Source organism: Oncorhynchus clarkii, chromosome 32 (genome assembly GCF_045791955.1).
Source record: "Oncorhynchus clarkii lewisi isolate Uvic-CL-2024 chromosome 32, UVic_Ocla_1.0, whole genome shotgun sequence".
NCBI lineage: Eukaryota > Metazoa > Chordata > Actinopteri > Salmoniformes > Salmonidae > Oncorhynchus > Oncorhynchus clarkii.
This window is the reverse complement of record NC_092178.1, coordinates 5,024,951-5,050,298: the sequence shown is the minus strand read 5'-3', so window position 1 is coordinate 5,050,298 and position 25,348 is coordinate 5,024,951. Positions and strand designations below refer to the sequence as shown.

At 45.0% G+C, this 25,348-nt stretch overlaps 1 protein-coding gene across 2 annotated transcripts; it reads left to right on the top strand.

Moving 5' to 3' along the window:
• Positions 1 to 7,788: 7,788 nt before the first annotated feature.
• On the top strand, positions 7,789 to 24,093 carry LOC139392041 (nucleoporin 42). 2 transcript variants are annotated; one of them, XM_071139694.1, is made up of 7 exons: positions 7,789 to 8,050; positions 12,682 to 12,940; positions 13,256 to 13,344; positions 15,701 to 15,777; positions 19,128 to 19,214; positions 19,311 to 19,413; positions 22,496 to 24,093. In XM_071139694.1, the coding sequence occupies exons 1-7, from the start codon at positions 7,906 to 7,908 to the stop codon at positions 22,990 to 22,992; spliced, it is 1,257 nt and encodes a 418-aa protein (XP_070995795.1). In that variant the 5' UTR covers positions 7,789 to 7,905; the 3' UTR covers positions 22,993 to 24,093. The 2 variants fall into 2 exon arrangements, with proteins under 2 accessions (XP_070995795.1, XP_070995794.1); XM_071139693.1 differs by having other exon boundaries at positions 7,815 to 8,050; positions 13,235 to 13,344; positions 22,496 to 23,003.
• Positions 24,094 to 25,348: the final 1,255 nt, after the last annotated feature.

The window sequence follows — 25,348 nt, the reverse complement described above, 5'->3', positions numbered from 1 at the left end:
AGATTACACCAAACCCTAAGAAGTGGAGCACACAGACCATGGGGCTTTCCCAATTCCCCCCCTGCCCAGAATAGACACCAGAGATGACACAGTACAGACATGCCATTTGATCTCAGTTCACAGTTAAACCCCAGTCAGACTAACATCAGAGTGAAGCTATCGTTTCACAGGCTGGTCCCAGATCTGTGTGCTTGCTTTTAGCCAACCCCTCTGACAATCACATGACTGTCTGACTATAGTTTTGTCCCAAATGGCACCCTATTCCCTATAGTCCCTATATTCCCTATATATTCCTATTATAGTTCCCTATATATTCCCAATATGTTCCATATATGCCCTATATATGCCCTATATGTTCCCTATATATTCCCTATGTGTTCCATATATGCCCTATATGTTCCCTATATATTCCCTATATATGCCATATATGTTCCCTATATGTTCCCTATATGTTCCATATATGTTCCATATATGCCCTATATGTTCCCTATATATTCCCTATGTGTTCCATATATGCCCTATATGTTCCCTATATATTCCCTATATATGCCCTATATGTTCCCTATATATGCCCTATATGTTCCCTATATATTCCCTATATATGCCCTATATGTTCCCTATATATTCCCTATATATGCCCTATATGTACCCTATATATTCCATATATATGCCCTATATATTCCCTATATATGTCCTATATGTTCCCTATATATTCCCTATATATGCCCTATATGTTCCCTATATATTCCCTATATATGCCCTATATGTTCCCTATATATTCCAAATATATGCCCTATATATTCCCTATATATGTCCTATATGTTCCCTATATATTCCCTATATATGCCCTATATGTTCCCTATGTTCCCTATATGTTCCCTATATGTTCCATATATGCCCTATATATGCCCTATATGTTCCCTATATATTCCCTATGTGTTCCATATATGCCCTATATGTTCCCTATATATGCCCTATATGTTCCCTATGTTCCCTATATGTTCCATATATGTTCCATATATGCCCTATATATTCCCTATATGTTCCCTATGTTCCCTATATGTTCCCTATATGTTCCATATATGCCCTGTATATTCCCTATATGTTCCCTATATATTCCCTATATGTTCCCTATATGTTATGAGCCCTATGGGTCCTGGTCTAAAGTAGTGCACTAAATAGGGAATAGGGTTCCATAGGGCTCTGGTGTAAAATAGTGGTCTAAATAGGGAATAGGGTGCCATTTCGGGCTGTATCACATCCGGCCGTGATCGGTAGTCACAAAGTTGGTGCACAATTGGCCCAGTGTCATCCAGGTTAGGGGAGGGTTTGGCACAGTGTATATTAAGGTTTTACACCTAATATTCTCAGCAGCATATCAACCTGTATGTCAGGTAATTTGCGAGGTGCAGCACGTTGCCAGGTAACCCTAAAGCCCAATCTTCCCTTCTCATTGATACTCCTGAACGCAGCTCACCTGAGCGGTCCACCGCGGACAGTTTCGGAGGCTAAAACCTGCAGCTCGAGTAAACGACAGCCTCATATGAAGTTGTCAATTTATACCCGAAGATACCCAGATTCACTGAAACAACAATGAATGACAGGTGAGGTTAATCGTTTTTCAACCTTGGAAAGAGAACAAATCTCAGCGTGTGCTGAGAATCCGTGTACTCACTTTTCGGAGGCACAGCAGAATAGTTGTTTCTGCTGACGCCACAAGAGGTCAACCATGGATTTTTTTTACATTAACAGGGACTTAAATTCGTTCTTGAAGTGTTCCGACCTCTCCAGGTTGGTTCCGTCCCAATCCCACCCCGGGAAAGTGCAGATGACTGCCCCGTTGGTGGAGAGGTGCTTGGAGCATAGCTGAGCAGGGAATTATAGCTCTGTCTCCGCTGTTCTTATGGCTAATTAAACATGTTTTACACCACATAGATACTAAAGATCTGTGTGCTGTTTTGTTTGTTTGCAAATAAGTTAATGTATTCATAGACTATCACTGTCCAACAAGAACATAATAGAGCTATAATTGATAATGATGTTGATGATGATGAGAAGGGAAGATTGGGCTTTAGGGTTAACTGGCAACGTGCTGCACCTCTCACATTGACTGACATACAGGTTGACATACATAAAGGCACTGTAAACAATAGAGTCACAGCCCCAAGGACCAAATTATGTTACAATTATTCCAGATTATTCTAGAGAGTTTAATTGGTTAGTTTATTAAAACGCCACAACGGCATGTAGAATGCTTTTTTATGGAACAAACATTTCAACAGTGAGGTGAAACACTAATTATATCTGTCACATTGTACAAAAACTGGTTTATGCAAATCGGTGGAAACATAGCTCCCGTTTCACAAGGTAACGTTTTTTTTACAGGGCTTTACCGTCAGTCCACTTCAGTACCAAGGTCCCATTTTTACAGTCTTTGATAGGACTTGGGCGGGGATTGAACTCCCAACCTGGAGGCAGACACTCGGACCACAAGGCCACTGAGTTAGTGAAAGATGGAACTAGGCAGATTACAATTCGTATATATGTTTTCCACCCTCAGCATCCTGCAACACATCGATGAAAATGCAATCAGTGCTAAAATTAGCTGAGACATTTAATAAATCCCTGTTTCCACTGACATTTTAAAAATAGTCAAACATTACATGAATTAACACCATAGCTGAATCCTTCATTCATTTTTACACTAAATAAAACTTTTTTTTTAATGAGAACAGTCAGCTACAGATTTGTTTTAGCTAGCAAATCAGAGTTGAAACAAGCTAACTAGCTAACGTGAGCTAGCAGGAATTTTAGCTGACCAGGTCTTATTGAAAGCTAGCTAGTTAGCTATAGCATTTCAAACATTTCCTCTGGTTTCCTTGGTTAGCTAACTAGCTAATAGCCAATGTCATGGCAAGCAAGGTAGGGAATAAGGGTTGGGTTGCAACGGTTTACGCTAGTTAGCTAGCTAGCCTGTTATGCTAGCGCCGATGCTAACCGTTTAGCTAGGCAGCCTGTTATGCTAGCGCCGACGCTAACCGTTTAGCTAGGTAGCCTGTTATGCTAGCGCCGACGCTAACCGTTTAGCTAGGTAGCTAACGTTAGCAAGCTAAAGACATGGCTCTGAATCTGGGTAGTAATGGCAGGAGAATGGTATAACGTTAGTTGCAGCATGGTGAGGGTGAATTAAATCTAGCTAGCTAGTTAGCAACATCAGAGGGTAGGAATGAGAGTAATCGTGGGTCCTTTCAAAAGCTATTGCCACATTGATTGCAAGTTAAAGTAGCATAGCGAACGAAGCCTGGACTGACACCAATTTCACCTGTTGTGCAGTTTGTAGGATATTGAAGGTTCCAGATGCTTTAGCATGGACACACACTGTATATTCATTAACGTTTCTGGATTTAAATTTCTCGAACAGTTGTATAATCTCTGTCTCACACATACACCCACATGCACACACTGCTTTGGCTGTGTTGGATAACAACAGCTACAGTAGCCTACGGATTATACGTGTGTGGGGTACCAAACCACAATAGGGTGTAAATAAGCAATGGAGGAAGAATAACTAGGTAATGGGTTTTGAATCATAAGTGCACACAGAGTTCATGGGTTCAAGTATAAGGTTAGTGTTATCTCTGATTGGATGGGAAGAATCATAGATACACAAACTCTCTGGCAACCGAACCGATAGAACAAATTACCAGCCGTCTTGGGTAGCAACCCTAGATTTGTGTCGGGACTATATCTCGTGGAAGGATGAAATAGTATTAATAAATTAATTTAAAAATATATATATATGTCAATCATTATTTGAATATGTTGGTAATGTGTTGTATAAAAGTGATAATGTCCTTATAGCCAGTGTCTGGAGGATATCTTGGCACGGTTTGCCAACATCTTCTCTGGCCTAACATCCTTGACAATATATCCAACTAACACCGGTTTCTCGGGCATTATTACTTAAATATGTCTCTCTATAACATCATTGCCTGCGCCTCCTCTAGAACTGACTCTGGGTGGTGATTGTTTTGATATGACCGAGCAAATAATTGGTAATATCAGACTGTTCTGTATTTTTAAATAGTTACAGAGACTGTGAGTGGGAGAGAAGTTTAATTTGATAACAAATGTGTAGTAAGCGTTTCTTAGATGACTATCAGTCCTCTTTAGAAGAAGTGTTTTTTGGGGGGGGTAAAATAGTTGTTGTACAGTCTGACAGAAGGGCAGAGTGGTGTTGTTTTTTAGACGGCTCGTATGGGCAACAATACATAACCATTTCCTGTCTGGTTCTTTGGAGCCTGGTTGTGCACTGCAGCCCATTCTGGTTTTACTCTGTAATGGTGGGAGCTGTGGTTGGACTGCTACACCTCTGGAGATGATCCTCAGAGCCCTCATCTGCACCCTGTCCAGTTGGGCCTGCTGCTTGTTGTTACATCCAACTAACAGCACTCCAACGTATTCCAGACAAGGCCTGACCAGTGTAGTGTATACTGTGACCCAGTTCTTCAGTGGGTAGGCCATTTCTGTCAAGAACGTTTTGAGGCCTTCCTCACTGACTGCTCCACAAGTGTCACCACTGAGGTTAGAGTCTAGATGAAAACTAAGATACTTAGTTGTTGTTACCACTGGTACTTCCTGTCCTCCTAGGATTAGTGGTGCAGGTTGATGTGGTGTGAATGATGAGGTTAGAGTCTAGATGAAAACCATGACACAGTAGTCCAATGCTCTAACCACTAGTGGAAGTGTCCTCTTGGATGCTGTCAGTTAAGAACAAATTCTTATTTTCAATGACGGCCTAGGAACAGTGAGTTATGACTCAGGACAGCCCCACATCATCAGCATGCCCAATGTCACTGAAGACTTTCTTTTTTGAGAGAGAGAGAGAGAGAGAGATTTTTTTTTAGGAATTACTGAATCTAAGAACACAATGACACCCTCTGTATTCATGTCATCTAGCAGACATGTTCTCAGGCACCAAGTATCAAACTCCTTTTACTCACAGGCAGACAGACAGGTAGACAGTCAGACAATCAGGCAGGCAGACAGACTCACATTAGCATGGACATTGTTGTCAACAATAACCAGAACACATACTATGTGCAGGAATATTAGGATGGAGTGACTTACAGTGTCAGTGTATGCAGGTGCATGTGATCTGTGATTTGCGATACTGTGGTGTGTGTCTCTATCTGTATGGGGGCGGTAGGTAGCCTAGCAGTTAGAGCATTAGGTAACCGACATGACTGTGGTACTGTGTGTGGTGTGTGTGTCTCTATCTGTATGGGGGCGGTAGGTAGCCTAGTGGTTAGAGCGTTAGGCCAGTGAAGTGACTGTGGGTGAGCGTTAGGCCAGTAACCGAAGTGACTGTGGTACTGTGTGTGTGGTGTGATCTGTATGGGGGCGGTAGGTAGCCTAGTGGTTAGAGCGTTAGGCCAGTGTGACTGTGGTACTGTGTGTGTGTGTGTCTCTCTATCTGTATGGGGGCGGTAGGTAGCCTAGTGGTTAGAGCGTTAGGCCAGTAACCGAAGTGACTGTGGTACTGTGTGTGTGTGGTGTGTCTCTCTATCTGTATGGGGGCGGTAGGTAGCCTAGTGGTTAGAGCGTTAGGTAACCGACATGACTGTGGTACTGTGTGTGGTGTGTCTCTCTCTGTATGGGGGCGGTAGGTAGCCTAGTGGTTAGAGCGTTAGGCCAGTGAAATGACTGTGGTACTGTGTGTGGTGTGTGTCTCTCTATCTGTATGGGGGCGGTAGGTAGCCTAGTGGTTAGAGCGTTAGGCCAGTGAAGTGACTGTGGTACTGTGTGAACTCTGGGTTAGAGCGTTAGGCCAGTGAAGTGACTGGTACTGTGTGAACTATGGGTTAGAGCGTTAGGCCAGTGAAGTGACTGTGGTACTGTGTGAACTCTGGGTTAGAGCGTTAGGTAACCGACATGACTGTGGTACTGTGTGAACTCTGGGTTAGAGCGTTAGGTAACCGACATGACTGTGGTACTGTGTGTGGTGTGTGTCTCTCTATCTGTATGGGGGCGGTAGGTAGCCTAGTGGTTAGAGCGTTAGGCCAGTGAAGTGACTGTGGTACTGTGTGATGTGTCTCTCTATCTGTATGGGTAGGTGGTTAGGTAGCCAGTGAAGTGACTGTGGTACTGTGTGAACTCTGGGTTAGAGCGTTAGGTAACCGACATGACTGTGGTACTGTGTGAACGCTGCACAGACCTCCAGGTAAAAGGAACATGAGATGCACCTCAACAGGTTGTGTGTTGTCATGGCAAAGCCCCTAAAGACTACGCCACCACCGGTGAAACGGTGGAGTTGGCCAATCCCACAGACACTCATTCTGTGTCCCTCCTTCTTCCTCCTCTCTATCACTCCCTCCTCCTCCTCCCTCTTTCACTCCCTCCTCCTCCCTCTTTCACTCCCTCCTCCTCCCTCTTTCACTCCCTCCTCCTCCTCTCTTTCACTCCCTCCTCCTCCTCTCTTTTACTCCCTCCTCCTCCTCTCTTTTACTCCCTCCTCCTCCACTCTTTTACTCCCTCCTCCTCCTCTCTTTTACTCCCTCCTCCTCCTCTCTTTTACTCCCTCCTCCTCTCTTTTACTCCCTCCTCCTCCCCTCTTTCACTCCCTCCTCCTCCTCTCTTTCACTCCCTCCTCCTCCTCTCTTTTACTCCCTCCTCCTCCTCTCTTTTACTCCCTCCTCCTCCACTCTTTTACTCCCTCCTCCTCCTCTCTTTCACTCCCTCCTCCTCCTCTCTTTCACTCCCTCCTCCTCCTCTCTTTCACTCCCTCCTCCTCCTCTCTTTTACTCCCTCCTCCTCCTCTCTTTTACTCCCTCCTCCTCCTCTCTTTCACTCCCTCCTCTCTTTCCTTCCTCCCCTCTTTCACTCCCTCCTCCCTCTTTCACCCCTCCTCCCTCTTTCACTCCCTCCTCCTCCTCTCTTTCACTCCCTCCTCCTCCTCTCTTTCACTCCCTCCTCCTCCTCCCTTTCACTCCCTCCTCCTCCCTTTCACTCCCTCCTCCTCCCTTTCACTCCCTCCTCCTCTCTCTTTCACTCCCTCCTCTCTCTTTCACTCCCTCCTCCTCCCTCTTTCACTCCCTCCTCCTCCCTCTTTCACTCCCTCCTCCTCCTCTCTTTTACTCCCTCCTCCTCCCTCTTTCACTCCCTCCTCCTCCCTCTTTCACTCCCTCCTCCTCCCTCTTTCACTCCCTCCTCCTCCCTCTTTTACTCCCTCCTCCTCCCTCTTTTACTCCCTCCTCCTCCCTCTTTCACTCCCTCCTCCTCCCCCTCTTTCACTCCCTCCTCCTCCCTCTTTCACTCCCTCCTCCTCCCTCTTTTACTCCCTCCTCCTCCCTCCTCCTCCCTCTTTCACTCCCTCCTCCTCCCTCCTCCTCCCTCTTTTACTCCCTCCTCCTCCCTCTTTCACTCCCTCCATCCTCTCTGTCTCGCAATACTTTCACCTATAAGCTACAAATAACAGTTTACATGGCAACTGTACTATCAACACTGACAATCAAGACAATTTTGATGCTCTAAACAGAGGCTATTTATTTACAGCATTTGAACACTCACTCATATACACACACACACAATAATACTATAAATTGTATGGTCTTTGGTAATATAATTATTTAATTGCCTATTTACAGGTATATAATTATTTACTGTACTATTTTCTACACGGTCTGATGATTTTGTTGATTGAGTTACTTTCCTGGCTGCAGTACCAAAACCAAACACAAGGGCGCCCTGTTGCATTAAACCCACTTTAAAACCGACGTCATAGCCCTGCGACATTTTCAAAATGGCGTAATCTGAACGAAAACAATGTGGTGATGAAAACTATAGTGGGAAACGAGAGGATTTTGTTTCATTCACCGCACCGACAACTTTAAATCCAGCAACACTATGCCGGTGTGCAACTTTTGGATGCAAGGCCGGTGTCGATATGGCGACAAGTGTTGGAATGAGCACCCAAAAGCAGGCGGTGGCGGCTACGGTGGAGAGTACAACAGCCGCCCCCCTCAACAGTCCAACAGAGGCGGGGGAGGAGGTAAGGAGTACCTAGTTGTAGTAGCTCCCAGTCTTTTTCTGCTATACTGTAGCTAGTCATGGAACGATTGAGAACGGAGATCTGATTTAGTTTTTGTTTTAAACACTACTGATTCCACACACGACGCTTGTGTCACACGAACGCTTCAAAGGCACCGACGTCGTCATTGCGCTAAAATAGTACGCACCATCTGGATATGTGTTCAACATTCACCTCCTGCTACCATTTCTGTCAAGCCGTCTACGCATACGTTCGATAAATTCAACATATGCACCACAAAGAACGCACTGCAAGGCAAACGCAGCGTTTCATTGGGAATGAATGTAATTCTGTTGGACCAACATGTTTCGCTGTTGGTGTGTTCTAAGCGTAACAATACTACGCGATGATGACGTTCTCAGCTTGACGTCACACTGTCATCTGAATACGGGATTATAACGATGACAATATGATGTGAGTTTGAATTTCGTGGTCGCACATTGAGATGTGTTTGCAAGTACGATTAGCAAATGTGTCATTTAATTTCGCAAGTTTGTATCATGATGTGTGAAAGATTTAACAACGGTCGCAAACTTGTAATTTGACATTTACAGGTAATCATCTTTATCTCTGACTCTGGAGTCTGTTGCTATGTCTCTTCTCATGGAGGCTTCCCTGTTCAGAGGAAACATGGAGCATTTTATGGAGGAGTTGTATTTACTATGCGCTCTTCCGGGACAATGTGGATCAACCGGTTGTTTCAGTGCAACAATTGTTTACTGGCAGAGGACTATCAGAGGAAACAGAAGTGGCTACTATGTGCTCTTCCGGGACAATGTGGATCAACCGGTTGTTTCAGTGCAACAATTGTTTACCGGCTCCTCCGTCAGCCACAACGGGTTTTGCGGCTCAAGCCGCTTAAAAATTCCGGAACCTCCTCTCATTATAATCCAGCTCTATGGCAAGAAACATCTTGGTTCCCGGGGCAGAAACCTATCCTAGGGCTCGGGTACAGCGCATTAGGCTGCTTCCTATCATTTTACACCAGAAGAAGGGGACTGTCGTAATCCACGTGGGATCAATACTGAACAAAAATATAAACGCAACATGTAATGTGTTGGTCCCATTTTTCATGAGCTGAAATAAAAAATATCCCAGAAATGTTCCATATGAACAAAAAAAGCTTATTTCTCCAAAATTGTCCATAAATTTGTTTGTGATAATTTCTCTTTTGCCAAGGTAATCCATCCACTTGACAAGTGTATCATATCAAAAAGCTGATTTAAATGGCATGATCATTACGCAGGTGCAACTTGTGCTGGGGATAATAAACGTCTATTTTAAAATGTGTAGTTTTGTCACAACACAATGCCACAGATGTCTCGAATGAGTGTGCAATTGGGATGCTGACCGCAGGAATGTCCGCCAGGGTTGTTACCAGAGAATTGAATGTTAATTTTTCTACCATAAGCCGCTTCCACGTCGGTTTTTAAGAATTTGGCATTATGTCCAACTAGCCTCACAACCGCAGTCCCACGTGTATGGCGTTATGTGGGCGAGCGGTTTGCTGATGTCACCGTTGTGAACAGAGTGCCCCATGGTGACGGTGGGGTTATGGTATGGGCAAGTATAAACTACGGACATTTTATTCATGGCAATTTGACTTGTGAATCCCTTTCTACAAATTTACTAAACTTTCTACAAGCTTACGAATCTCTTGGTAACGTGACAGAACAATGTGCCGATTCAAAATTTGCAGCAGAATGTTCATACTCGTAAATGGATTTGTAACCGTTGCGAAAATAAATAATGCTTTCAGTTCTTGTTGAATGTATTTAAACGTCAAAACTTTACCACCGTTGTAGATTTGACAAGCGAGAATACACATTTGTGAATCACCACTTGCACCCACATCTGTGTGCGACCACGAAATCCAAAATACAATCTCATGTAGTTCCGTCACCATTAAGATCCATAATCCCAGAACTGACAGGAGCCGACTTCTGCTGGAAGCTTTTTGTTTTTTTTATCAAGATATTTCACCTTTGCAGGTGAAAAGATCGCTCAATTTTTTTGTTAAAAAGTAAAGTTTTCTTTGCCAAGAAAATCACAATACGATATTATCACAATACTTACCGTACCAGTTTCTAATCTTTTTAAATTATGAGTTTCGATTGGCTGTTCAGTTTTTAAAAATGTAACATCCTAAATCATGCAATGGACCCACCGTCCTTTGTAAATGTTTAGTTAGTTAAAAAATACAAAAATCTAGGTTGCTCGTTTCAAAGCAGCATTACCACGTCATCAATGACCTCTGGAGATTCGTTTGATTATGTGCTTTTTCAAACCGTGTGTTGAAAACAATGCGAGATCCCACTGATTTCGCCGCGGTGCCGGTGCTTTCTTTGATTCAACGTTGCTTTCACACACCAACCTCCAAATTTGAGATTTTTGAAATGTTTGCTATTTTATAAAAAAAAAAAAATAGAAATCACATTTACATAAGTATTGAGACCCTTTACTCAGTACTTTGTTAATTAAAAACCTCTTAAGGATCCTCCCCCTTTTTTTTCAATTTTCACCTAAAAGGACATACCCAACTCTAACTGCCTGTAGTTCAGGACCTAAAGCAAGGATATGCATATTATTGATACAATTTGAAAGGAAACACTTTGAAGTTTGCGGAAATGAATGTAGGAGAATATAACACATTAGATCTGGTAAAAGATAATACAAAGAAAAAAACATTTTTTGTACCGTCATCTTTGAAATGCAAGAGAAAGGCCATAATGTATTATTCTAGCCCAGGCGCAATTTAGATTTTGGCCACTAGATGGCAGCAGTGGGTGTGCAACGTTTTAGAGTGATCCATTGAACCATTGCATTTCTGTTAAAATTTTGTATCAAGACTGTCCAAATGCGCCTAATTGGTTTATTAATACTTTTCAGGTTCATAGCTGTGCACTCTCCTCAAACAATAGCATGGTATTCTTTCACTGTAATAGCTACTGTAAATTGGACAGTGCAGATAGATTAAAAGGAATTTAAGCTTTCTACCCAAACCAAATATGTCTATGTCTTGGGAAATGTTCTTGTTACTTACAACCTCATGTGAGCTTGATGGCACTCTGTGTGTTGTGAAATCTGTGAATGTATTGTAATGTTTTAAAATTGTATAAACTGCCTTAACTTTGCTGGACCCCAGGAAGAGTAGCTGCTGCTTTGGCAGCAGGTCTTTCCAGAGATGCTAGATTGGGTTCAAGTCTGGGCTCTGGCAGGGCCACTCGAGGACATTCAGAGATTTCTCCCAAAGCCACTCCTGCATTGTCTTGGCTGTGTGCTTAGGGTCGTTGTTCTGCTGAGGGGTTAACCTTCGTCCCAGTCTGAGGTTCTGAGCACTCTGGAGCAGGTTTTCATCAAGGATCTCTCTGTACTTTGCTCCGTTCATCTTTCCGTCGATCTTGACTAGTCTCCCAGTCCCTGCTGCTGAAAAACATCCCCACAGCATGATGCTGCCACCACCATGCTTCACTGTAGGGATGATGCCAGGTTTCCTCCAGAAGTGAATCGTGGCATTCAGGCCAAAGAGTTCAATCTTGGTTTCATCAGACCAGAGAATCTTGTTTCTCATGGTCTGAGAGTACTTTAGGTGCCTTTTGGCAAACTCCAAGCGGGCTGTCATGTGCCTTTTACTGAGGAGTGGCATCCTTCTGGCCACTCTACCATAAAGGCCTGATTTGGTGGAGTGCTGCAGAGATGGTTGTCCTTCTGGAAGGCACAATCCAGTCTCGAGCTCTATGGACAATTACTTTGACCTCATGGCTTGGTTTTTGCTCTGACATGGACTGTCAACCGTGGGACCTTATATAGACAGATGTGTGCCTTTCTAAATCATGTCCAATCAGTTGAATTTACCACAGGTGGATCCTTGATATGTTGTAGGAACATATCAAGGATGATAAATGGAAACAGGATGCACCTGAGCTCAATTTCGAGTCTCCTAGCAAAGGGTCTGACTACCTATGTAAATAAGGTATTTCTGTTTTTATTTTTAATACATTAGCAACATTTCTTAACCTGTTTTGACTTTGTCATTATGGGGTATTGTGAATACGTTGCTGAGGATTTAATAAAATGTGATCCATTTTCGAATAAGGCTGTAACGTAACAAGCTTTGGGAAAAGTCAAGGGGTCTGAATACTTTCCCGAAGGCGCTGTATAAACATCAAACATGCTGATATTTATTCCTGACCAGGAAATATCTCTTAATGTACACCTTCGGGCGAGGTTTGGCTCTGGGCTGTGAACCTTCGGGCGAGGTTTGGCTCTGGGCTGTGAACCTTCGGGCGAGGTTTGGCTCTGGGCTGTGAACCTTCGGGCGAGGTTTGGCTCTGGGCTGTGAACCTTCGGGCGAGGTTTGGCTCTGGGCTGTGAACCTTCGGGCGAGGTTTGGCTCTGGGCTGGTGAGATTACTCTTGCAGTAAACAGCAGAGGTTCGGGCAAGTAAAAAAACGAAAACATTTTTTTTAACAGAAACTGATGGGCTATTGAAGCTAATGAATTGATAGTCGGTCATCATGTTATGCAGCCTAGAAACACATTTCTCCCGTCCAATATAAGGGTAGTCAAATCTATGAACGTCCTGTTTTCAGGGTTTGGGAACAGAGTGTGGGTGAACCCAGCTCAGAGGTCTGGAGGAGGAAACTACGTCCAGCCGTCATCCTTCTCTTCCCAGCAGGGTGGCAACAACTGGGGTCCAGGAGGAGGAGGAGGAAGGGACAGCCAAGCCCAGAGCTCTAACTTCAGTTTCGCAGCCTCCTCTCCAAACCAAAACAGATTTTCTGCCTTAAACACTCAAAGCAGCTTTGACAAAGGTGGGAGAGGAGAAGGGGAAGACAATGAAAAACACTTGTAAGTCCACTGATTGCTTGGGTGGGAACAATTTTCTCAATGGGATTCAGAATTGACACACACACACACACACACATGTATATATACAGTGGGGCAAAAAAGTATTTAGTCAGCTACCAATTGTGCAAGTTCTCCCACTTGTAATTTTCACCATAGGTACACTTCAACTATATATATATATATATATATATATATATATATATATATATATATATATATATATATATATATATATATATATATAAAAATGAGTCCCTGACAAAGTAGTCTGTAAATGAAATGGCCTGTTATCAGAATGCCTTGTCTCCTCACCAGGGAGACCATCCAGAAAGATATGGAGATCTGGGAGACTTCAGGCCAGTGGCTTTTCTCCTGTTACTCTGTCCTCAAAGCAACCATCTCAGGTAAGAGAAACAGCCTAGCTTTGGTCTGTCCCACTATAGGATAGTCTGGTTAGTTTGACACTATCACACACACACACTTATTTTTTTAACCTCTATTTAACTAGGCAAGTCAGTTAAGAACAAATTCTTATTTTCAACGACGGCCTAGGAACAGTGGGTTAACTGCCTGTTCAGGGGCAGAACGACAGATTTGTACCTTGTCAGCTTGGGGATTTGAACTTGCAACCTTTTGGTTACAAGTCCAACGCTCTAACCACTAGGCTACCCTGCCTCCCCACATGGGCCCCGTAGCACGCGCTCCAGCAGGTATATCTCACTAGTCATCCCCAAAGCCAGCACCTCCTTTGGCCGCCTTTCCTTCCAGTTCTCTGCTGCTAATGACTGGAACGAATTGCAAAAATTGCTGAAGTTGGAGACTTATATCTCCCTCACTAACTTTAAGCATCAGCTATCTGAGCAACTTACCGATCGCTGCAGCTGTACACAGCCCATCTGTAAATATCCCATCCAACTACCTCATCCCCATATTGTTTTTATTAATTTTTTGGCTCTTTTGCACACCAGTATTTCTACTTGCACATCATCATCTGCACATCTATCACCAGTGTTAATTTGATACATTTCCTACCGGGTTAAATAAAGGTGAAATAAAATAAATGAATAAAAACATGGTTGTTTACCATTACCTCAGTTGGGATGGAAGGAACATCTTGGATAGATCTTGATGTAGTAGCAGTAGCTGTAGTAGTAGTAGCAGTAGTAACAGTAGTAGTAGTATCAGAAGTAACAGTTGTAGTAGTTGTAGTAGCTGTTGTAGTAGTAGTAGTAGCTGTTGTAGTAGTAGCTGTAGTAGTAGTAGTAGCTGTTGTTGTAGTAGCTGTAGTAGTAGTAGTAGTAGCAATAGTAACAGTAGTAGTAGTAGTATCAGAAGTAACTGTTGTAGTAGTAGTAGCTGTTGTAGTAGTAGTAGTAGCTGTTGTAGTAGTAGCTGTAGTAGCTGTAGTAGTAGTAGTATTAGCTGTAGTAGTAGTAGTAGTAGTAGTAGCTGTTGTAGTAGCTGTTGTAGTAGTAGTAGTGATAGTAACAGTAGTAGTAGTAGTAGCTGTTGTAGTAGTAGTAGCTGTAGTAGTAGTAGTAGTAGCTGTTGTAGTAGTAGTAGTAGTTGTAGCTGTAGTAGTAGTGGTAGTAGCTGTTGTAGTAGTAACAGTAACAGTAGTAGTAGTAGCTGTAGTAGTAGTGGTAGTAGTAGCTGTTGTAGTAGTAGCTGTAGTAGTAGTAGTTGTAGCTGTAGTAGTTGTAGCTGTAGTAGTAGTGATAGTAACAGTATTAGTAGTAGTAGCTGTAGTAGTAGTGGTAGTAGTAGCTGTTGTAGTAGTAGTTGTAGCTGTAGTAGCTGTTGTAGTAGTAACAGTAACAGTAGTAGTAGTTGTAGTAACAGTAACAGTAGCAGTAGTAGTAGTAGTAGTAGTTGTAGCTGTAGTAGTAGTGATAGTAACAGTATTAGTAGTAGTAGCTGTAGTAGTAGTAGTAGTAGTAGTAGTAGCTGTTGTAGTAGTAGCTGTTGTAGTAGTAGTTGTAGCTGTAGTAGAAGTAGTAAAAACAGTAGCTGTAGTAGTAGTAGCTGTTGTAGCTGTAGTAGTAGTAGCTGTTGTAGTAGTAGTAGTAGCTGTTGTAGTAGTAGCTGTTGTAGCTGTAGTAGAAGTAGTAGTAGCAGTAGTAGTAGTAGTAGTAGTTGTAGCTGTAGTAGTAGCTGTAGTAGAAGTAGTAGTAGCAGTAGTAGTAGTAGTAGCTGTAGTAGTAGCTGTTGTAGTAGTAGTAGCTGTTGTAGTAGTAGCTGTAGTAGTAGCTGTAGTAGAAGTAGTAGTAGTAGTAGCTGTAGTAGCTGTAGTAGAAGTAGTAGTAGTAGTTAGTAGTAGTAGTAGCTGTAGTAGTAGTAGTAGTAGCTGTTGTAGTAGTAGCTGTAGTAGTAGCTGTAGTAGTAGCTGTAGTAGAGTAGTAGTAGCAGTAGTAGTAGTAGTAGTAGTAGCAGTAGTAGTAGTAGTAGTAGTAGTAGTAGCTGTAGTAGTAGCTGTAGTAGTAGTAGCTGTAGTAGTAGCTGTAGTAGTAGCAGTAGTAGTAGTAGTAGTAGTAGTAGTTGTAGCTGTAGTAGTAGCAGAAGTAGTAGTAGTAGCTGTAGTAGTAGCTGTAGTAGTAGCTGTAGTAGTAGCTGTAGTAGTAGCAGTAGTAGTAGTAGTAGTAGTAGTTGTAGCTGTAGTAGTAGCAGAAGTAGCAGGCTATATTAGATTGGCTGTGATGTTAACTCCAGTATATTGAATGGATGTGGACGGCATTGAACCGGGTCTCCTCCTCTGTGCAGGGTTCACAGAGCTCTCTCCAGAGGAGCTGAGACTGGAGTACTACAACACCAAGCCGTCTGGAGACCTGCAGGGATATGTGAGTAGAATCACATGCATGTGTCCCTTTATCTGCATCAACACTGTATAACGTGAAGGCATCTGCACTGGGATTCAATGTCATGAACACTGGATAACGTGAAGCCATCTGCACTGGGATTCAATGTCATGAACACTGGATAACGTGAAGCCATCTGCACTGGGATTCAATGTCATGAACAATACTTTATTGATACATATGAGACAAACATTTGTCTTCTGTTTTTAACCAACCCCTCTGATATACACACATTATGTAGGAGAGGCTGGAGCAGAGGGGAGAGGTCACACATTATGTAGGAGATGCTGGAGCAGAGAGGTCACACATTATGTAGGAGAGGCTGGAGCAGAGGGGAGAGAGAGGTCACACATTATGTAGGAGAGGGGAGAGAGAGGTCACACATTATGTAGGAGAGGGGAGAGAGAGGTCACACATTATGTAGGAGAGGCTGGAGCAGAGGGGAGAGAGAGGTCACACATTATGTAGGAGAGGGGAGAGAGAGGTCACACATTATGTAGGAGAGGCTGGAGCAGAGGGGAGAGGTCACACATTATGTAGGAGAGGGGAGAGAGAGGTCACACATTATGTAGGAGAGGCTGGAGCAAAGGGGAGAGAGAGGTCACACATTATGTAGGAGAGGGGAGAGAGAGGTCACACATTATGTAGGTGAGGGGAGAGGGAGGTCGCACATTATGTAGGAGAGGGGAGAGGGAGGTCACACATTATGTAGGAGAGGGGAGAGGGAGGTCGCACATTATGTAGGAGAGGGGAAAGAGAGGTCACACATTATGTAGGAGAGGGGAGAGAGAGGTCGCACATTATGTAGGAGAGGGGAGAGGGAGGTCGCACATTATGTAGGAGAGGGGAGAGAGAGGTCACACATTATGTAGGAGAGGGGAGAGAGAGGTCACCCATGTAGGAGAGGGGAGAGAGAGGTCGCACATTATGTAGGAGAGGGGAGAGGGAGGTCACACATTATGTAGGAGAGGCTGGAGCAGAGGGAGAGGGAGGTCGCACATTATGTAGGAGAGGGGAGAGGGAGGTCGCACATTATGTAGGAGAGGGGAGAGGGAGGTCACACATTATGTAGGAGAGGGGAGAGGGAGGTCGCACATTATGTAGGAGAGGGGAGAGGGAGGTCACACATTATGTAGGAGAGGGGAGAGAGAGGTCACACATTATGTAGGAGAGGCTGGAGCAGAGGGGAGAGAGAGGTCACACATTATGTAGGAGAGGCTGGAGCAGAGGGAGAGGGAGGTCGCACATTATGTAGGAGAGGGGAGAGGGAGGTCGCACATTATGTAGGAGAGGGGAGAGGGAGGTCACACATTATGTAGGAGAGGGGAGAGATAGGTCGCACATTATGTAGGAGAGGGGAGAGGGAGGTCGCACATTATGTAGGAGAGGGGAGAGGGAGGTCGCACATTATGTAGGAGAGGGGAGAGGGAGGTCGCACATTATGTAGGAGAGGGGAGAGGGAGGTCGCACATTATGTAGGAGAGGGGAGAGGGAGGTCGCACATTATGTAGGAGAGGCTGGAGCAGAGGGGAGAGAGAGGTCACACATTATGTAGGAGAGGGGAGAGAGAGGTCACACATTATGTAGGAGAGGCTGGAGCAGAGGGGAGAGAGAGGTCACACATTATGTAGGAGAGGCTGGAGCCGAGGGGAGAGAGAGGTCACACATTATGTAGGAGAGGGAAGAGAGAGGTCACACATTATGTAGGACAGGGGAGAGGGAGGTCGCACATTATGTAGGACAGGGGAGAGGGAGGTCACACATTATGTAGGAGAGGGGAGAGGGAGTTCACACATTATGTAGGAGAGGGGAGAGGGAGTTCACACATTATGTAGGAGAGGGGAGAGAGAGGTCACACATTATGTAGGAGAGGGGAGAGAGAGGTCACACATTATGTAGGACAGGGGAGAGGGAGGTCACACATTATGTAGGAGAGGCTGGAGCAGAGGGGAGAGAGAGGTCACAAATTATGTAGGACAGGGGAGAGGGAGGTCACACATTATGTAGGAGAGGGGAGAGGGAGGTCACACATTATGTAGGACAGGGGAGAGGGAGGTCACACATTATGTAGGAGAGGGGAGAGGGAGGTCGCACATTATGTAGGAGAGGGGAGAGGGAGGTCGCACATTATGTAGGAGAGGGGAGAGGGAGGTCGCACATTATGTAGGAGAGGGGAGAGGGAGGTCGCACATTATGTAGGAGAGGGGAGAGGGAGGTCACACATTATGTAGGACAGGAGAGAGGGAGGTCACACATTATGTAGGAGAGGGGAGAGGGAGGTCACACATTATGTAGGAGAGGGGAGAGGGAGGTCACACATTATGTAGGAGAGGGAAGAGAGAGGTCACACATTATGTAGGAGAGGGGAGAGGGAGGTCACACATTATGTAGGAGAGGGGAGAGGGAGGTCACACATTATGTAGGAGAGGGGAGAGGGAGGTCACACATTATGTAGGAGAGGGGAGAGGGAGATCACACATTATGTAGGAGAGGGGAGAGGGAGGTCACACATTATGTAGGAGAGGGGAGAGAGAGGTCACACATTATGTAGGAGAGGGGAGAGAGAGGTCACACATTATGTAGGGCAGGGGAGAGGGAGGTCACACATTATGTAGGAGAGGGGAGAGGGAGGTCACACATTATGTAGGAGAGGGGAGAGAGAGGTCACACATTATGTAGGAGAGGGGAGAGGGAGGTCACACATTATGTAGGAGAGGGGAGAGGGAGGTCACACATTATGTAGGAGAGGGGAGAGAGAGGTCACACATTATGTAGGAGAGGGGAGAGAGAGGTCACACATTATGTAGGAGAGGGGAGAGAGAGGTCACACATTATGTAGGAGAGGGGAGAGGGAGGTCACACATTATGTAGGAGAGGGGAGAGCGAGGTCACACATTATGTAGGACAGGGGAGAGGGAGGTCACACATTATGTAGGAGAGGGGAGAGAGAGGTCACACATTATGTAGGACAGGGGAGAGGGAGGTCACACATTATGTAGGAGAAGGGAGAGAGAGGTCACACATTATGTAGGAGAGGGGAGAGAGAGAGGTCACACATTATGTAGGAGAGGCTGGAGCCGAGGGGAGAGAGAGGTCACACATTATGTAGGACAGGGGAGAGGGAGGTCACACATTATGTAGGAGAGGCTGAAGCATCCGCAGTGCAGCGCCCAATGAGAGGTTTAGGGGCTTAAATTCCTTGTTCCCAACAGTGATTCTAACTTAAGGACAGGGATTCCAGATAGCATCACATTACATATATATGTCTGTGTGTTTTTTACTGAGAAATGAATTTCAATCAATACTGACAGCAGCCTTCCTTGTGTTTGTAGGCTAACGTCATCAATCAGCTGGTCAACCAATGGAGAGGCAGAGTCCAGGAGCTGAGGGCTATGAGCGGCAACACCAGAGTCGCTATGGTAACACACACACACACTACTTTCTGTAGTAATACGACAAGACACATAGAAAGCCTTGTATGTACCAGGTGAGTAATACTCTCTCGTCTCTCCCAGCTTGCAGAGCTGGACAACCCAGCGCCACAGGCAGCGTCTGGAGGTTTTGGGTCGACACCAGTGACCGGCTTTGGGTCCTCAGCACCATCTGGCTTCGGAACAGGTAAGATCTGCTGTAGCCTGTGTTCTTCATAGGAAGACAATACAAATGGAATACAGGCATGGAGGCCTTCTGTAACTCCTAGGTTGACTGGCTAAGACCCTCTGTAACTCCTAGGTTGACTGGCTAAGACCCTCTGTAACTCCTAGGTTGACTGGCTAAGACCCTCTGTAACTCTTAGGTTGACTGGCTAAGACCCTCTGTAACTCCTATGTTGACTGGCTAAGACCCTCTAACTCCTATATTAACTGGCTAAGACCCTCTGTAACTCCTATATTAACTGGATAAGACCCTCTGACTCCTATATTAACTGGCTAAGACTCTCTAACTCCTATATTAACTGGATAAGACCCTCTAACTCCTATGTTGACTGGATACGACCCCCTGTAACTCCTATATTAACTGGATAAGACCCTCTAACTCCTATGTTAACTGGATAAGACCCTCTAAATCCTAGGTTGACTGGATAAGACCCCCTCTGACTCCTATGTTGACTGGCTAAGACCCCCTCTAACTCCTATGTTGACTGGATAAGACCCCCTGTAACTCCTATATTAACTGGATAAGACCCTCTAACTCCTATGTTAACTGGATAACACCCCCTGTAACTCCTATATTAACTGGATAAGACCCTCTAACTCCTATGTTGACTGGATAAGACCCTCTGACTCCTATATTAACTGGATAAGACCCCCTGTAACTCCTATGTTGACTGGCTAAGACCCCCTGTAACTCCTATGTTGACTGGCTAAGACCCCCTGTAACTCCTATGTTGACTGGCTAAGACCCCCTGTAACTCCTATGTTGACTGGCTAAGACCCCCTGTAACTCCTATGTTGACTGGATAAGACCCCCTGTAACTCCTATATTAACTGGATAAGACCCCCTCTAACTCCTAGGTTGACTGGATAAGACCCTCTAACTCCTAGGTTGACTGGATAAGACCCTCTAACTCCTATATTAACTGGATAAGACCCCCTCTAACTCCTATATTAACTGGATAAGACCCCCTCTAACTCCTATATTAACTGGATAAGACCCTCTGTAACTCCTATATTAACTGGATAAGACCCCCTGTAACTCCTATATTAACTGGCTAAGACCCCCTGTAACTCCTAGGTTGACTGGATAAGACCCTCTAACTCCTAGGTTGACTGGATAAGACCCTCTAACTCCTATATTAACTGGATAAGACCCCCTCTAACTCCTATATTAACTGGATAAGACCCCCTCTAACTCCTATATTAACTGGATAAGACCCCCTGTAACTCCTATGTTAACTGGATAAGACCCTCTAACTCCTATGTTAACTGGATAAGACCCTCTGTAACTCCTATATTAACTGGATAAGACCCCCTGTAACTCCTATGTTAACTGGATAAGACCCTCTAACTCCTATGTTAGTGGGACATGCAGTTGTCCTTTTAAATATTTACTTGCGTTCCTAATCCTCTACCATTCCTATATTGAACATACGGTTCCCATGAGAGAGTGCCAATGTTTGTGCCTGAGGGATAGGAGGATAGTGGGCTCGTAGGATGATATAAACTCAGCAAGAAAAGAAACGTCCCTTTTTCAGGACCCTGGCTTTCAAAGATAATTCGTAAAAATCCAAATAGCTTCACAGATCTTCATTGTGAAGGGTTTAAACACTGTTTCCCATGCTTGTTCAATGAACCATAAACAATTAATGAACATGCACCTGTGGAACGGTCGTTAAGACACTAACAGCTTACAGACGGTAGGCAATTAAGGTCACAGTTATGAAGACTTAGGACACTAAAGAGGCCTTTCTACTGACTCTGAAAAACACCAAAAGAAAGATGCTCAGGGTACCTGCTCATCTGCATGAACGTGCCTTAGGCATTCTGGAAGGAGGCATGAGGAGTGCTGATGTGGCCAGGGCAATAAATTGCAATGTCCGTACTGTGAGACGCCTAAGACAGCGCTACAGGGAGACAGGATGGACAGCTGATTGTCCTCGCAGTGGTAGATCACGTGTAACAACACCTGCACAGGATTGGTACATCCGAACATCACACCTGCGGGACAGGTACAGGATGGCAACAACAACTGCCCGAGTTACACCAGGAACGCACAATCCCTCCATCAGTGTTCTGACTGTCCGCAATAGGCTGAGAGAGGCTGGACTGAGGGCTTATAGGCCTGTTGTAAGGCAGGTCCTCACCAGACATCACCAGCAACAATGTCGCCTATGGGCGCAAACCCACCATCGCTGGACCAGACAGGACTGGCAAAAAGTGCTCTTCACTGACGAGTCGCGGTTTTGTCTCACCAGGGATGATGGTTGGATTCACGTTTATAGTCGAAGGAATGAGCGTACCATCGAGGCCTGTACTCTGGAGCGGGATCGATTTGGAGGTGGAGGGTCCGTCATGGTTTGGGGCGGTGTGTCACAGCATCATCGGACTGAGCTTGTTGTCATTGCAGGCAATCTCAACGCTGTGCGTTACAGGGAAGACATCCTCCTCCCTCATGTGGTACACTTCCTGTAGGCTCATCCTGACATGACCCTCCAGCATGACAATGCCACCAGCCATACTGCTTGTTCTGTGCGTGATTTCCTGCAAGACAGGGATGTCAGTGTTCTGCCATGGCCAGAGAAGAGCCCGGATCTCAATCCCATGGAGCACGTCTGGGACCTGTTGGATCGGAGGGTGAGGGCTAGGTCCATTCCTCCCAGAAATGTCTGGGAACTTGCAGGTGCCTTGGTGGAAGAGTGGGGTAACATCTCACAGTAATAACTGGCAAATCTGGTGCAGTCCATGAGGAGGAGATGCACTGCAGTACTTAATGCAGCTGGTGGCCACACCAGAGACTGACTGTTACTTTTGATTTTGACTCCCCCCTTTGTTCAAGGACACATTATTCCATTTCTGTTAGTCACATGTCTGTGGAACATGTTCAGTTTATGTCTCAGTTGTTGAATCTTATGTTCATAAAAATATTTACATATGTTAAATTTGCTGAAAATTAACGCAGTTGACAGTGAGAGGACGTTTCTTTTTATATAGTTTATATATCTGGTACTTCTCTCAAACTGGACTCTCCCTCCTCTCCTCAGGTTTCGGAGTGCCGGCACAGGTCCCAGTCCAGGACACCTCAGGTGCCAGTAATTTCAGCTTTGCTGGACCAGGTGCAGCTTCTGCTGCTCTCGGCAGTGCTGCGTCAGCCGTCCCAACAGCTCCCACTGGGATTGGCTCGATGGCCACCACTGTTCCCTCGGCAGCAGGTTTCTCCTTTGCCACCCCTGCTGCCAACAAGGAGCCAACTACAGCCGGTTTCGGAGCTCCTGCCTCTGCGTCCGGGTTTAGCTTCGCCTCGACGGTCGCTGGTGGAGGAGGGGCATTTGGAGGGAGTGGTTTCGGGAGTGCAGCGCCAGTGGCTGCAAGTGGTTTTGGACAGGCGAGTGGAGGGTTTGGGGTTATGGCCCCAGCAGACAGTCTCTTCACCCCCCACAGCCAGCTGAGTGAAGAGGAACTGAAGGAGTTTGGAGGGAAGAGGTTCACCCTGGGACAGATACCACTCAAACCCCCCCCTGTTAATATGCTGGTGGTCTGATCCCACCACTCAACCCCCCCCCCCCCCCCCCCCCCCCCCCCCGTTAATATGCTGGTGGTCTGATCCCACCACTCAAACCCCCCCTTGTTAATATGCTGGTGGTCTGATCCCACCACTCAAACCCCCTCCTGGTCTGATCCCACCACTCAACCCCCCCCCCCCCCCCCCCTGTTAATAAGCAGGTGGTCTGATCCCCCCCCCCTGTTAATAAGCAGGTGGTCTGATCCCACCACTCAACCCCCCCCCCTTGTTAATATGCAGGTGGTTTGATCCCACCACTCAACCCCCCCCCCCCCCCCTGTTAATAAGCAGGTGGTCTGATCCCCCCCCCCTGTTAATAAGTAGGTGGTCTGATCCCCCACTCAACCCCCCCCCCCCCCCCCCTGTTAAAATGCAGGTGGTCTGATCCCCCCCCCTGTTAATAAGCAGGTGGTCTGACCCCCCCCCCTGTTAATAAGCAGGTGGTCTGATCCCCCACTCAACCCCCCCCCCCCCCCCCTGTTAATATGCAGGTGGTCTGACCCCCCCCCCTGTTAATAAGCAGGTGGTCTGATCCCACCACTTTCCTTTTAACTGACCTGATGGAAAAGAGCTGGACTGAATATATCTCTGAAGACTTTTTGATGAGTAAAAACCACCGCTAATTTACAGAATCTCCCCCATCCTTGATGTAATCACTAATCTGACTAGTTTATACTGGGGGGGGGAGAAGAAAAAACAATCTATCAAATGGATTCTGAATGATGTCAAGTTTCAACCAAGATGGTGTTCCTGGTAACAGTGCCATGTCATTTGGTTGAAAGGTTTCCTTTTAAAATGAAAGGGTGGAGCAGAATGTAAGACAGATGATAGTCAGACTACTGGTGGTCTGACTGTACCAGGGACTAAAATAGGCTACTACCTTGCTATTTTAAAATTTAAATAAGTGTGTTTTAATTATGGTTGGTGGTATTTTTGCTTTGAACCAAACGATGGTCTGTTTTTGTTTGCTTTCACCTCGTGTGTGTCCCCCCCCCCACACAGGTGTATATTCTATAAACAATACTTTGTTCTGTCGTTCATTAAATTAAAACCGTCTTATGATTTTATCAGAACATAAAACGTGTGTACAGTAGCAGATGAGACGTTTTTCATATTGGTCCTATACAATTCACATTATACCAGAGAGCCACCATGAATGAGGCTCTCTGATTGGACTCGTCGTGGCTCATCCTGTATAACTACTGCAAATACACACTTTTTCTATTCACACACTGGCCATATACACACAGATATATGTTGAGTCTCGGAAGCTAATTTCTTGCAATTCTATACATTTTACCATGGGGGTTTTGTACTGTGTATTTAAATACTGTATTCTCGACACGGCTCATTATTTCTACGTTGTATTTTAGTTACATTGTTTTATACAACAGCACATATTTTGTTATATATTGTAATGAAACAGCAGGGAGCAGGTCTCGAACCCTCGACCTTCGAGCCCGAGGTCCGGCGATGCTATCGACTGTGTCGCAAATGCATGCTCGTGCGGCAAGGGTTGATTTCCGCGCTAATAAACCCAGGGTCGTCACAATATACTGGATTCTGCGTATACTCAAATCTCCACGAGGAGTATGAAAGTAGTGTAGTGGAGGTATACGCCATGTAAATGAATAAGGCTGAACAGATCACAATGTTGATTAACATACACACGCATGTTCCAAAATGCAATCTGTGGGGAAAACACCATTATAAAATGCTCATACCATTTGCGAGCGGTTTCATGGACAGAGATGGAAATATCCGGTGGAAATTTAGAAATCGAAATAAAAAGTTACATGCAACTGAAAAAAATACCCTGTCTGAAAATGTCGCTTATGACCAAGTGCGCATGCGCAAACTATCTCCAACATAATCCGCCGTTACTCATGATGCCAATTTAGCAATTTTGCTGCTAGATTTAGCAATATATCAAACTACCGTGGCAACCTTTTTTTTCAAACAGCACCTAGCAACAAATGTAGCTACTTTTAACAACTTTTTGAAACTTGTAGCAACTTTTGAAAAGTGACTCAAATGCTAAAATGCACGCATTTCCCCTCTAAATGACACTAAAACGATTTTCTCTTGGCACGCACTCAAGTCACAACACACGTGCCTGGCTGCATTGTGAGTGACGTCAGCGGAAGGCCTGCCGCAATTTCAGTAAATTACTAATCATTGTTGTCTGACTGCAGCAGCAGTAGTACGGGTTCAACGAGACAAACCCAATGAATATAGTTGGTCACGAATGTTTTGATCTTGAACAGAACTTTCAATATCAATCAACATGTGTCAATCAAAAATTGTACAGCCAGAAATACAGAAAGTAGTGGGT